This window comes from Micromys minutus, assembly GCF_963924665.1.
Source record: "Micromys minutus genome assembly, chromosome: 9".
Classification (NCBI taxonomy): domain Eukaryota; kingdom Metazoa; phylum Chordata; class Mammalia; order Rodentia; family Muridae; genus Micromys; species Micromys minutus.
The window spans coordinates 49,202,634-49,215,783 of record NC_137978.1 but is presented as its reverse complement, the minus strand read 5'-3'; the positions used below and the strand labels follow the sequence as shown (position 1 = coordinate 49,215,783).

Genomic DNA, 13,150 nt, shown 5'->3' with positions numbered 1-13,150 from the left:
GGTCACAACACAGAAGAGGACTCAGTATGATGTCTGAGACCCCATTTATCCATCGCACAGCACTGTGTCCTGAATACACCCCAGCCCATTTAGCACAGAGGCAGTGGGAAAAGCCTGGCCCCACCAACTGAGTGAATGGCCCACCTCCTCCTGTTTTTGTCCTCAGCTGGCTGTGGATGATCAAGATGCTTGACCATCCCGGGCTCTTCTGCTGTCTGGTTCCCTCACACTGCGGCACAGGGTCAGGCCGGGGCCTGCATACTAAGCAGGCAGCTGTAAGAGCTGTGTCCTCTGGTGCTGAGACTAGAGCAAGTGAGGAAGCCTTGCTCTAGTCTCTGCACCTCTTTTAAAGCTGCCTTCTGATAGCCTCTTTGCACTGACAGTCGCCATGCTGGCCGTGAAGATGGAGCACATTTCATCCCTTGATGAGCCACCCTTTCCGTAGCCTTCTAGTTATTACATGGAGGTGGGAGTGGTTGCCCTTGGCCAGCCAAGAATATTAATATGTGAACAAAAACACCATGTGGAGCTTTGTTTCCTAAGGGGGAAAACATTTAAGAAGTGCTGTGGACCGTGGAAAACAGACGGCGGCCTTTCGTAGACCAGTGACTGTTGGAAGATGTCTGTAGCCAGCACACTGGTTTGCTAGGGGCAGAGCTTGAGCTGCTGTCATCTGAAAGGGTCTGTAACCCAGTTTTATGTTTTTATTTAGGTACATAAAGCTTTCACCGAAACACCCAGAGTCCAACACTGCTGGAATGGACATCTTTGCCAAATTCTCTGCTTACATCAAGAACTCAAGACCAGAGGCTAATGAAGGTAAAAAAAAAAAAAAAAAAAAAAAAAAAAAAAAAAAAAAATTGGATTGTCCCAACAGAAAGCAAAAGGAAACAAAAAGTCAACAGTGGGAGCTGTTAGAAGGCAGCAAGTGTGAGGGAACGTGTGAAGTTCAGATGGTGACTGGACTCAGCGGCCCTCACACTTCTCTACATCATAGAACTAGAGTTTTTGTTCTGGGTCTTTATTACGGTGAGGATAGTTTCGTTGTGCAGACACTGTTTTAATTGGAAAATTAACTCAACACCGAGTGTGAGGCCAGCCTGGACTATATAAACTGTCAACAACAACACACGTGTGTACTCCAAACCCCAAAAGTTAGAGCAGTGGCAAAAGGAAACAAAGACCAGCGCCCTAAAAATATTCAGAGTCTGCTGTGACTGGAGGCAGGTTCGGGGCTCTGTAGCCCACGGGGAGGAGGAGGGGCGGGCATCTGCTGTTAATAGCGGCAGAGACCTAAGAGTGAAGGAGGGTGACTTCCTGCTAGTCCAGTGTCCGGCTATGGCTCCTTCCTAATATCTGGGTCAAGGTTACAGCGTTCCATAATTCACTATGGGATTTCCATGTCTTTGCCCTTGGTTTCTGGAATGTTTTTCTTCAGTGAAGGGGAAAGAGACCATTTTAGTTCCCAGGCCTGGCATACATGTATTTTTATAATGTGTTCTGTGGCTGCCTTGGTTTAGGAGCAATTTTCTTGAGTAATTGGCCGTTTTCCTGACTAACGTTCTGTCCAAGCAGTTTCTACCCTAAGCAAATGGCTAGGCTGGAGCCCCTGCTTCCCGGAGTGCTTGTGCCTGCTTGCCGGGCCACCGAGTCCACGGAGCTGGCTTTTATACCCAGGCCTGCTAGCTGACCGGCCTTTGTGCTCTCTCAGTCACAGTGTTTTTATTTCTGTGTGCAGTGTTTGAGGGCTGAAAAGCTGGTTGGATTTCTTTTCCTACATGGTGGGGAGAAGAGAATAAAATGTTTTCCTTTGCCATGGGGGTGAAGGCTGGGGAGGAAAAAGTGACTCACTTAAGTATAACTTTGTATTCTATTTTTTTATCTGTCAAGTTGTTATTGCCTTAAGAGGCCACCTACACCGCTGTCTTTACAATGCTGCAGCAGTAAGAAAGGGGGCATAGCAAGCACATACTGTGGAAGGCTTTGTATTCAGTACCTGCGGGTCAATTGCCAAGGTACACTCATTTTCCCACAAGGGCCTGCCACTGCCCCGAGACTTTAGAAAACACTTAAATCAAATTTGAGCTGAATGCTTGTCCCTTTGTGTAGTCTGTGTGTGTGTGTGTGTGTGTGTGTGTGTGTGTGTGTGTGTGTGTGTGTGTGTGTGGTGTGGTGTGTGTTTCAGTTCTCTTACTGTTGAACAATTGCATACTTTCAGTAAGCCCAGTCAGTGGGGCTGCACCTCCCAACACTCATAACCACAGTTATGTAAGTCTTTGCTTTACCAGCCTAGTAACTGTTTATAAAATCCAATATATTTGAAAGTTTTAAAGACCCTTAGGGCCCAATTCTAAGAGCTTAGATGTCTAGATGCAGTAGCATTGGCACTGACAGTACATTAGTCACATGGGTCAGGGCCAATGCTTAGATTGAAGTACAATGTAAGTCAGTAGGATTTAGTGAATAAAGGGGGGGAGTGGGGATTGGTGATTGGATGGATGGATGGATGGATGGATAGATAGATAGATAGATAGATAGATAGATAGATAGATAGATAGATAGATAGATCCATCTTTTGGTAGCAGGTCAAGTTGGCTGGGAGTAGGTTCATGTAACCTAAGCACTAAGAGAGAAATGAACCAGGCACGTGGAGTGCATCTTTAATCCCACCGCCACTGGGGCAAAGGCCACCTAGGGTGATGGTGTGAGACCGTATCTCAAAATTAGATCCACTCTGGGGATAGAAGAACTCAGAGCTTCTCACATACTAGCTGAGGACTCTAACTCGGAGCTCAACCGTGTATATATTTTAATGACAGGAATGTTTATATCACATTTAGTACTTTTTTGCCTTGAATCTGCCCATTCAAATTATATAAGTAATTGAGCAAGTTATGCTGATTTGAAAATCCAAGGCTTTCAGGGATAATTTTTTTAAAGATAAGATCTTTTTGTTCTTTGAGACCATTACACATGCACACTCTGATCCCGTTCAGTCCCCTCCTCCACCAGATTCACCTCCGTCTCCCCGTTTACTATATGCTGTTCATATCTTCCTGGGTGTGGGATTATCCAGCGGAGCATGGGTGACCTACCCGGTGCCACACCTTAAAGAAAACTGACCCACCCCACCCCCCCGCCATCAACTGTCTAGTTCCTCAGCTAGGGGTGGGGGCTCATGAGTACCCCCATTCTCATGTTGGAATGCTGACTGGTTCAGCCTTGTGCATGTGACCTCAGCTGCCATGTTCATGAGTATAGGGTCCTGTTGTGTTCAGAAGGCATTTCTCTGATCCTCCCTGACTTACCATTGGGAAATAAATTCGATATAATTTCAGTATGTAATTCAATAGCAGATCCAAGGTGACTGGGAGTCATCTTACACACAGCTGTAGTGTAGAGCACGTTCACATAATTGTGCACTATACATGCTTCTTGTCACTGTGATCCCAGCACTCTGGGGGCCGAGCAGCAGGAGATGATGGAACATTCTAGACTAGGCTGGCTACAGAGCGATCTTCTGGGCACCCTCAGACCACCTCAATGTCAGTACAAATCTGCCTCAAGCTTTATACATGCTCCTTATTGAATAGGAGCTTTATTTGCCATTTCCCAGTAGTTGCAGTTTGTGGACGGCCCCTTTGTGCTATTGGGTCCTGCCTTAAGCTAGATTACAGACAGGCGGAGGAAGTCCTTTGACATGGCAACTTATCATTGGCCCTCAGCTGTCCTGGATGCAGATCACAGCCCTGTGCCACCATGTCTAGCTACTTTATGCAAAATTTCCATGTCTATGCCAGTTTCCATTTCCACTAACATCAAGGTGCTCACTTGCATATGTGTGTGTCTTTTATATTTTTGCTGTATTTCCATAGGCCAAAATTTTTATTTTTTATTTTAATATAGTTAATTTTAAGCTGGGAACACCGCACTGCCTTTTTTATTTGTTTTTTGAATAGCTTCTTAGAGATAGAGTAACAAACAGGCCCCCTGACTTCCAGACAGATGACTTTTTGGTGACCTGCTGCTGCCTCCCAGTGGTTAGTCTTGGCTTTTCCTTATCCTTGTGACAAACACAATTGCCTGCACTAAACTTGACAGCTTCGTTCCTTTCATTGGCTACAAGTATTTTGGAACCTCCTAGTGCCTCTGGCTTTTTCGTTGGTCATGACACACAGGTTGTTACTAATAATGATTAACACAGGGGCTGGAGAGATAGCTCAGCAGTAAGAACACTGGTAGTTCTTTCAAGGACATGGGTTCAATCCCTGGCACCCACATCACAGCTCACAACTCTCTAACGCCAGTTCCAGAATGTCCAGTACACACATGTAGGCAAAACACCCATACACGTGAAATAAAAATAAAAGTTTAAAAACATGTAAAAAAGAATGGTTAACATAAACTATAACTGATTTTCCTCTTAGTTTTCACTGGTTTTTAGTCAGTCTTAAGATTCTCTTAAGATCCCAGCACTGGGGAGACAGAGGCAGGTGGATCTCTGAGTTCAAGGCCAGCCTGATCTACAGAGGGAGTTCCAGGATGGTCAGGGACACACAGAGAAACCCTGGCTCAACACTGCCCCTCCCCCAAAAAGATTGTACTATTTCTTTTCCTTTTAAGTACAGTCATAAAAAGGTTTTTATCATACTCTCAAGTCCCTACTTCTAACCCTGGAGTCTCCTTAGCTCATAAACTTTGTGTTTAGTTGTATTTGCTTTCTCACTGTTCGTACAACATTAACAGAGGGCAGTCTCTATTGCTGTGTGTTTTAAATCTCTTATTTTTAATTGGTGATCCTCTGACATGTTTCCAGGTCTGGCTGTGTTCTCTTAATTCCCCAAATTTACTTCTGAGTTCTAGCACCCTCTGCTGCTTATTTGTTTTTCAGTAAAACCAACCCCCCCAAAATGCCCCCCACCAACCCTGCTTGATCGTGCAGATGGCGAGGGTGACATTGGTGAGTCCAGGGCTTGAGGTGACACATTACAACTTTGGTGTTTACCAAGCAGTGACTATCAATTCTCTTTCGCCTTTTAAAGGAGATTTTCTGTTTTACAGAAAATACACGGCCAGCTTCTTCATTCCCGTCCTCCCCCACAGACACTCACAGGAAACGCAGGGTTCCTCACGTGTGTCACTCCTATTAACCCATTTCGACTGATGGCACTGGAGGTCAGGCTCAGAGCTCAGGACCGTGGCAGTAAGTTTTAAAATATGTAAATGACATCATGCCACCCCAGTGCCGGCTATTCTCTGGCCCCTGTGGCGATCTCGCTGCCATGACTAGTCCTGATCTCGCTGCCATGGCTAGTCCCAGCAGTGTCGACCCTTTTAGTTCCCGTGGTGGGTCACTGCCTTGTCAGCCCCAACTGCCCATCTTGAAGTTAGCCATCACAAATCCCTGTAACCGGGCAAAATCAGCTCTAGAGGCTTGTAATTTATCAGTCAGGTTTATCTCAGTAAATTCTCACACCACAAATCATTCACATAATAAACTCAGAGCCAATTGATATAAACTCCCACCTAGATAAGACAAATGGATCTATAATAATCCATCCTTTATAAGATAGTCATAGCTACCTGTGGTTATTTAAAGCCACGTGGGTCTAGGTTGTCTTCCTTCTCCATCTTCTTCCTTTCTCTTGTATCTCTCAAAAACTCTGTGCCCACCTTTCTTTTTCACTGTCCAATCATAGGCCTCACCTTATCTTGTGCCTGCCTCACGTGCTTATAGACATCAATCCTCAAGACTACCAGGAAACACTCACTGTGCTGCGTCCCAGCCCTTCCTCTGGACTGTGAAAGTATTCCTTGTTTTGGCCCCTCCCCTTAAGTCTCCATACATTTTTTTAAGAAACTTAATTTCCCCCTGCTTAGCATGGTGGTTCCTGTAATTCCATCACTCCCAAGACTGAGGTAGGAAGACTGTAGCAAGTTTGAGGCCAAACAGGACTCCATACATAGTGAGACACTGTTACATATAGTACAGTGTCTGCTACAGTTTGTTGTAGGAAATTCTATAGCAGACAGCATACTTGGGAGATAATGGAAGCCTTCCATTTCTTCCTTGAGATTGGGATCTGGAAAAGGATGCCCACTGTGACCCCCCCCCCCCAACCTATGTGTTTTCCTGGGGGTGTTAGCTGAAGAGGAGGAAAGTAAAGGTCTGTTTTAGTTACTTTCTATTGCTGTACTAAGACAACATGACCAAGACAAGGCTAGAAGACGGTTATTGGACCTCACAGTTCCAGAGGGTGTGGTGCTGGTGTGGTGCCTTAGAGCTCACGTCTGATCTACATAGGCAGAGAGCAACATGCAGACATCAGGAATGGCACATCGCCTTGGCACCTCTTCTAGCTTCCTCCCAAGTCCACAAATGGGCTCTACCGCAGAAGATCTACTTTATATGCTGCTGCCTGTATTCGTTCTCCTTGTTGGCATGGCTTCTGGACTCTGTTGCTTTTTGTCTTTTACATTCATTCATCTTCTTTTGCCTGTAGCTTCTTACATAGCGACAGAGGTGAGGGACGAAGTGAAAGCGTTAGGTTGGGGTGCATTTCTGTTGCTAGGGAATACCTGGTATGAAGCACTTTATGGTTAAAGGCTCCAATCTTGTCCATTCTTGCACTCAAAGGTATTGAGGCACGGCCAAGGTCAGGGTATTTAGCCTTTATTTTGTTTTTTAACCAGATGTTAGTATGGGTTCATCTATTTTGAGGATTGTGGGGGAGGTGGATTGAGACATAGGAAAGGCTGCTAAAGGCTAGGGATATATATAGTTCAATAGCTCACTCGGGCATTTCATGTCCCAGGTCTATGATCCAGTGCGCACCAGGCAGGCATGCACATGTGTGTGCACACATATACATACGCCCCCCCCAAACCAAACCAGCCCCCAAACAAAACAAAAGTGGGTAGAGGAAGCTGCCGTTGTCCGCATTCCTTTCTATACTGTCCCTGCTCTCTCCTAAGGCTTTGACCTTGTCTTTCCAGCTTAGTCCAAGTTTGAGTCATGATAGTCATAGCATCTCAGTCCTTGGCTCTTACGGAGGCTGCTGCCAGTTCATCCTGTAGCTGACTTTCCAGTCTGAACTCGTGCCTTGGGTAAGGCAGGACTATTCTTGGCTTCTTGCGTTAGCAGGCTGGCGGAGAGCCCAGGCTCCCAGCTTTCTGTTTAGGTTGACTGCACGGTGTTGGTGCCTCTTGATACATTTTTTCTTGAGCAGGATCCTGCTTTCCGTCTTGGAAGAATTCCTCCGAGCCGTTAGTCGACTTGCCTTTGCCCGCATAGCGTTGCAGTTTAAATATCAATGGGATTGAGCCACAGCATGTTCTGAGGGGCACAGATCATGCAGATGGTTTTGTTGGTTGGCAAGATAGATATCACTCTGTGCCCTTGCCCGAATGAGCATGTGGGTAAGCTCTTGTTCTTTGGTGCCGAGAGTAAGGGCGAGATTGGTGCTGTTCCTGGGGCACACCCCTGCTCAGGGCTGGGCTTCCTCTCTGAGGATGTTCTCATCTGTTTCAGCACTGGAGAGGGGGCTCTTGAAAACACTACAGAAGCTGGATGAGTATCTGAATTCTCCCCTCCCTGACGAAATCGATGAGAACAGTATGGAGGACATCAAATTTTCCACACGTCGGTTTCTGGACGGCGACGAGATGACATTAGCTGACTGCAACCTGCTGCCCAAGCTCCACATTGTCAAGGTGGGCCCGCCGGGAGGACGGTGCCGCTGGGAGCGGTGCTCTCCCACCAGCCGTTCTCTACCCCAGCCAGAGTGGGCACAGTAAACGTATCCTAGAGTAGAAAATCGTGTTTAAAAGTCAGCTGACTAGGTGCACGTAATCCTAGTGCTCAGAAACCGTTAGAGGCAGGAAGACCAGGATTCCCTCTCAAGGCCAGACTGAGCTACATGAAACCCTGTCCCAGGGAGAAAAAAATTGAGACTTGAGCAAGGATTTATTTTTGTTTTCCTGTGGCTGAATTAAACTCAAGAGATGTAATAGGTAATTGTGAACCAGACTGACACTGTCCAGTTCTGTGCGGTGACCATCACCTAGTGTTTCCATTCAAGGCCACATGTTAATTCTGTGAGACACCAAGCTGATTGCAATACTAATGAGCATTTGTTGTATAGTAAAGATCTAAGAGGAGAAAAGATGATTTTAGAAGATGGCGTGCGGGCTGGAGAGATGGCTCAGTGTTTAAGAGTGCTGACTGCTCTTCCCGTCTTAAATAAATAAATAAATAAATAAATAAATAAATAAATAAATAAGAAGTCCCAACATTTGAGAGGTGGAGGCAGATGAGACTCTTATCTCAAAACAGCCCAAACTGAAAACAAAACAAACTTAAAACAGTCTGTGTTTAGATAACTATTTCTCCAGTGATTATACTCAGCCACATCCCCGTGTCCAAGGCAGGCTGTCATAGCCACTGTTGAGTTCCCAAGTGCCTGGAGTAGTGTGCGGTCCTAGTCCACACGTGCAATGTAGCTTGCTCTCTCTGAGTGTGAGTGTGTTCACCTTGGTAATCTGGGAGGCCAGACATGGCTTCCTTTCTGCCCTGGAGTTACAGGCAGTTGTGAGCTGCCCAATAAGGGTGCTTGGAACCAAACTCCAGTCCTCTGGAAGAACTCCTGCCCAGAGAACATATTAATAAGTTTGCAAAATGAATAGTCTTCTCCAATCAGACGTGCCTTGTGTGGGGACTTCGAAGATAGATGTAACTCTTGATTTACATTTCATTTCAGGTGGTGGCCAAAAAATACCGAAACTTTGATATTCCTAAAGGAATGACAGGCATCTGGAGGTACCTGACCAACGCCTACAGCAGGGATGAGTTCACCAACACCTGCCCCAGCGACAAGGAGGTGGAGATCGCATACAGTGATGTCGCCAAGAGACTCACCAAGTAGACAGCGCTTTGGAGAGAGATGCCTTCAGATTCCCCCAAGAATACGCTTTCCTAACAGACTGCTCCGCCTCCTCTAAAGTAGAAGTGTATTTTGCATGAACACGCAGTTACTCAAGACTAGGATTAAGGGTAGACAATATAGTCTCTCCAGTACACACTCCTAAGCAGTATTATTCTAAACTCCTCTCCCCAGCCCACCTGCCCTTCCCTGCCCATCTGCTGGGCTCCAAGTCGGAGGCACTTCGCCACAAGCGTGCCACCCAAGAGGCAGTGTGCTGTCACTCGGGAGCCCCAACCTTCCTCTCCGTTTCCTGTGTAGATGGGAGAACCTGAGGTGCAGTGTTCGGCCGTCACATCAGTGGGCCCGGCGCTGCTGTATATAACAGGAATATTTATCTATGGGGGAGTTGTAATATTGAGTGAGGAATCTGAAAGGCTTACTACTGTGTCAGACACACTGTTTCGGTGTCGTCTGTCCTGGAGTGCCTCAGAAGACTGCTTCTGTAGAGACGCTGGTTTCTTGGTAGACACTTAATTTTGCCTTAAATGTGTCGTTTGTATAAAATTGTAACATCCGATACTACATAGAAAGTGAAGGGCTGAGGGCTGGGAAGGCATTTTCAGAATGACCAGAGAAAGTGGTTCTTGTGTACCTTATGTGCTGTGAGGGTGTCACCCAGGGCCACTCAGACATTTACAGCAGTATTGCTGCCCTCTATGTAACAGACTTTCTCTTTTCTCTCTGTTTGTGGTGCTTGGGATGGAACCCAGGGCTTTGTGTGGGCCTGACAAGGCTCTGCCCCTGAGCTTCACCAAGCCCCTCCTCCCTCTGGGTAAAAAGCTTGGTTCTTGGATGGCCATATAGCTTCCTGTCTGTAAGCAACAAACAGAAGTTCTCCAGGCTCCGGGGGATTTGCTGAGATGTTACTTTACTCCGGAGAGCAGTGAAGAATGTGTCATCGGGCCATCTCAAACTCCCCTAAAGCTCAGGCCACGTGTTCTCGTCCCTCCTCCGTTTGTATCAGACCGAGTGAGAGGTCCCTCACTTCCCTTGGGATAAATTGTAGTTGTCATAGTGAGTGTGTCTTTTCCACAGTTTTGCCTAATGTCCGTCAAGGCACAGAAGAACCCCCTGTGTGCTCCTTGCTGTTTGTTTTGAGACACAGGAGCCCTGGTTGGCCTAGAACTTGATAGGTAGACCAAGATGGCCTCAGACTTGTAGCCGCCCCCCTCACTTGCCTCCTGAATGCTGTCAAGAATTACAGGCCTGCACCACCATGTCTGGTTCCAACGGGAGGCACCATCTCTTCTCCTTAGAAATGGCCCTGCAGTGTCTCTGAAGGTGGAAGTGTCCCAACTTTGCTTATCGATGACGTGGCTGTGGGTGGGGTGGAGTCTTGAAGATTTCAGAGCAGAGGTGCCTTTTCTTTCTGTGAGTGGGGCCAAGGGAGGGCTCTTGGAAGAAGAGCTGTGCTCCTCACAGCAGAGGATGTGCGGGACGGTGAAGAGGGCAGGCTTCAGTGGGTGTGAGATGCCCACTCTTGGGTGTTTATTCTCTCTGGCTTCCTGAATTGCCTCTTGGTTGCTCTTGCTATCTCTGGATATCCAAGGAAAGTCTGTCTAGGTTTTGGCAAAGGCAGAATTGCTTTTCTTTAATAGAGAGACAGTTTTACATCACGAAAGTCAAACAGACTTGTGATTGGCAGATGGACAGAAGCCCTGAAGAGGAAGACCCCACAGCAGGCACTCTGCACTCCGTCTAGGCAGCCAGCATGGCTTACAGTCTTGACATGTGAAATGTGTCTCCATGCAGCTGATGCAGTGCAGGACGTCCACGCACAGTGACTCCTCCCTCTGCTCTTGTTTAGCATCCTTTAAAAGCCCTCCATCTTGGAGCAGGGATTCTGAGCGGAGTCTCTCCTATTTTTCCAGTGGATACTAAGAAATTTATTAGACAGTGAGAAGCTACACAGTTTTCAGTACCATAACTTCCTTTTTGATATAGATACAGACTTTAAACACAATGCAAATTTCTCGGTAACATTAGCTTTCATAGCTCTAAGCTCCTGAGCAGTTTATACCGTTAAGAGGTTCTGACTGGTTTGTACACTAGGCGGATTAGCTCTAGAATTTAAGCATTGATACTTCTTTTTGAGTTATACTTCCAGAACCTCCTCGGAGTTGCATGTAGATAGCATTTATTTCTGCATATTTAAAAAAAACATTTAGGCAATGAAAAAAAATGAGAAGTAGAAATTATTTTTTCATGAAGATCTTGGTCCACACCTCACTGAGTTGTAACGCATTCACCAGTTTCTGGAGCTGGCATTAATCAACATTTGGTTCAGAGAGAGAAAGAGAGAAAAAACAAGAGGGCATTTGTTAGTGAAACTCAGACTTCTGAAAGTTCATTGTTACAGTTATCAAAGTGGAGAAAACTAAAATTATTTTATTAAGGGAAAAAAGTTCCAAGTCATAACGCCGAGCAGCTTCAGAGTGTTTTATAGAATTCCTTGGGTAGGAATGAAAGCTCATTACAAAGTGCTTGTATCGTCTTCTCTCTGGAACATCAACACCAGTGTATTGCTGGCAGCTATTGTATTAAAAAAATAAATATATTTTCACTATCAAAGGATTCTTTTTTCTTTTCCTCCTTCATGGACATAACTTGGTAAAAAGCTGCTTTAGACCATTCTTTGAATTCAATTCAGTACTTTTAAGAGGAAGGAAGATGGAGTGATTACAAACTCCTAACTAATACAGAGAATAATTTAGTAGAAACAAATACTCAGAGCAGAATAGAACAGGTTTTTAAATAGTTTCACGTATGTGCACACACCGTGTGCTTGTGCATGTGAGTGTCTGCAGAGAGCAGAAGCAGGCATTAGATTCTCAGGAGCTGGGGTGACAGGCTGTCTGCTGTGGTCCTGGACAGGAGCATATACAGTTTTAACTGCAGAGGTCACTTGTGACAGTTGGGAGCTGTCCTGCCACAGCTGACATGCTCTGCTCGTCAATTTAGCTGAATTTCTACATGACATCAGAGAGCAAAGTCAGGGCCTGGAGAGATGGCTCAGCATTTGAGAGCATTGGTCCAGAGGACCTGGGTTTGAAGTCCCGGCACCCACAGAAGTGGTTCACAACCAACTGTACTCCATCCAGTCCTATAGGATCTGTCGCCTTCTTTTGGCCTCCTCGGGCACCAAGCACTGCGTGTGACACACAGACATGCATACGGGACAAAACAACCAGATAAGGGTTTAAAGCTTTTAAGAGTCGGTATAAATGCCGTATGTTTATAGTAAGCAGATGAGAAGTTAAACTTAACATCGCTTTCCTCAGGAGAAAACCTGGGTGATGGAGGAAAAATGAGTGGGAAAAACTTGATCTAATAGTACCTGTTTGTGAAAGAATGTTTTAAGAGACAAAACCGGGCTGGAGAGTTGGCTCAACAGTTAAGAGCATTTACTGCTCTTCCAGAGGTCCTGAGTTCAAATCCAGGCAACCACATGGTGGCTCACAACCATCTGTAATGGGATCTGATGCCCTCTTCTATTGTGTCTGAAGACAGCTACAATGTACTTACATAAATAAGAATTAATAAAAAAAAAACATTAAAAAAGACCAAACCAATCTTAAATTGTTAGCTATGTAGAGTCAAATCTGGCAAAGCATATGATTCTTCTGTGGAGGGAACTATAAAAGTTTGAAAGGCTAAATAGAAATCTGGGTGTGGATAGTTATACTATGTTTATAAAAGAAGAATTTCAGTCTGTCTCAGATATATCTTCATGCCAACTTTCCATCAGTTTGGCAAAATATCAGATATATGCTTAGTTACGAGGTTCTTAGATTTTTCAAAGCCTTAATCATGGACATTCATATGTAACACCAGCCTGGGGGTGGGGGAATGGGGAGAGGGTTAGAGACAGATCCCAGGGGCTCACAGGCTTGCTAGTCCTACAGAAACTGCAAGCTCCAGGTTAAAGAGACCCTGTCTCGATGAATGAATGGTGGGTGGAGAGGGTGGAGGAAGATACCTAAAGCTACCTCTTGTCTCCCTCAATGGGTGTGTAGATGCACACCTTACCCACATGGTTAAGTGAGGTTAAGAGTATTTCGTCGGAATTGTAGCAGAGAATCTCCAACTAAAGAAAGAAGTGAAAGTCCAAACCCAAGAGGTATTTAGAACCCAAATGGATGTGATCAGAGAAGAACCTACTATGA

The 13,150-nt window shown here is 45.5% G+C and overlaps 1 protein-coding gene across 1 annotated transcript in view; it reads left to right on the top strand.

The window, feature by feature from the left end:
* CLIC4 (chloride intracellular channel 4) overlaps positions 1-11,555 on the top strand; it is a 57,986-nt gene extending 46,431 nt beyond the window's left edge. Inside the window, exons 4-6 of the mRNA XM_080921495.1 lie at positions 713-819; positions 7,532-7,713; positions 8,760-11,555. Of these exons, the coding sequence (XP_080777621.1) occupies positions 713-819; positions 7,532-7,713; positions 8,760-8,924 (454 nt within the window). The 3' untranslated portion in view covers positions 8,925-11,555. The remainder of the gene's footprint in view (positions 1-712; positions 820-7,531; positions 7,714-8,759) is intronic.
* Positions 11,556-13,150: the final 1,595 nt, after the last annotated feature.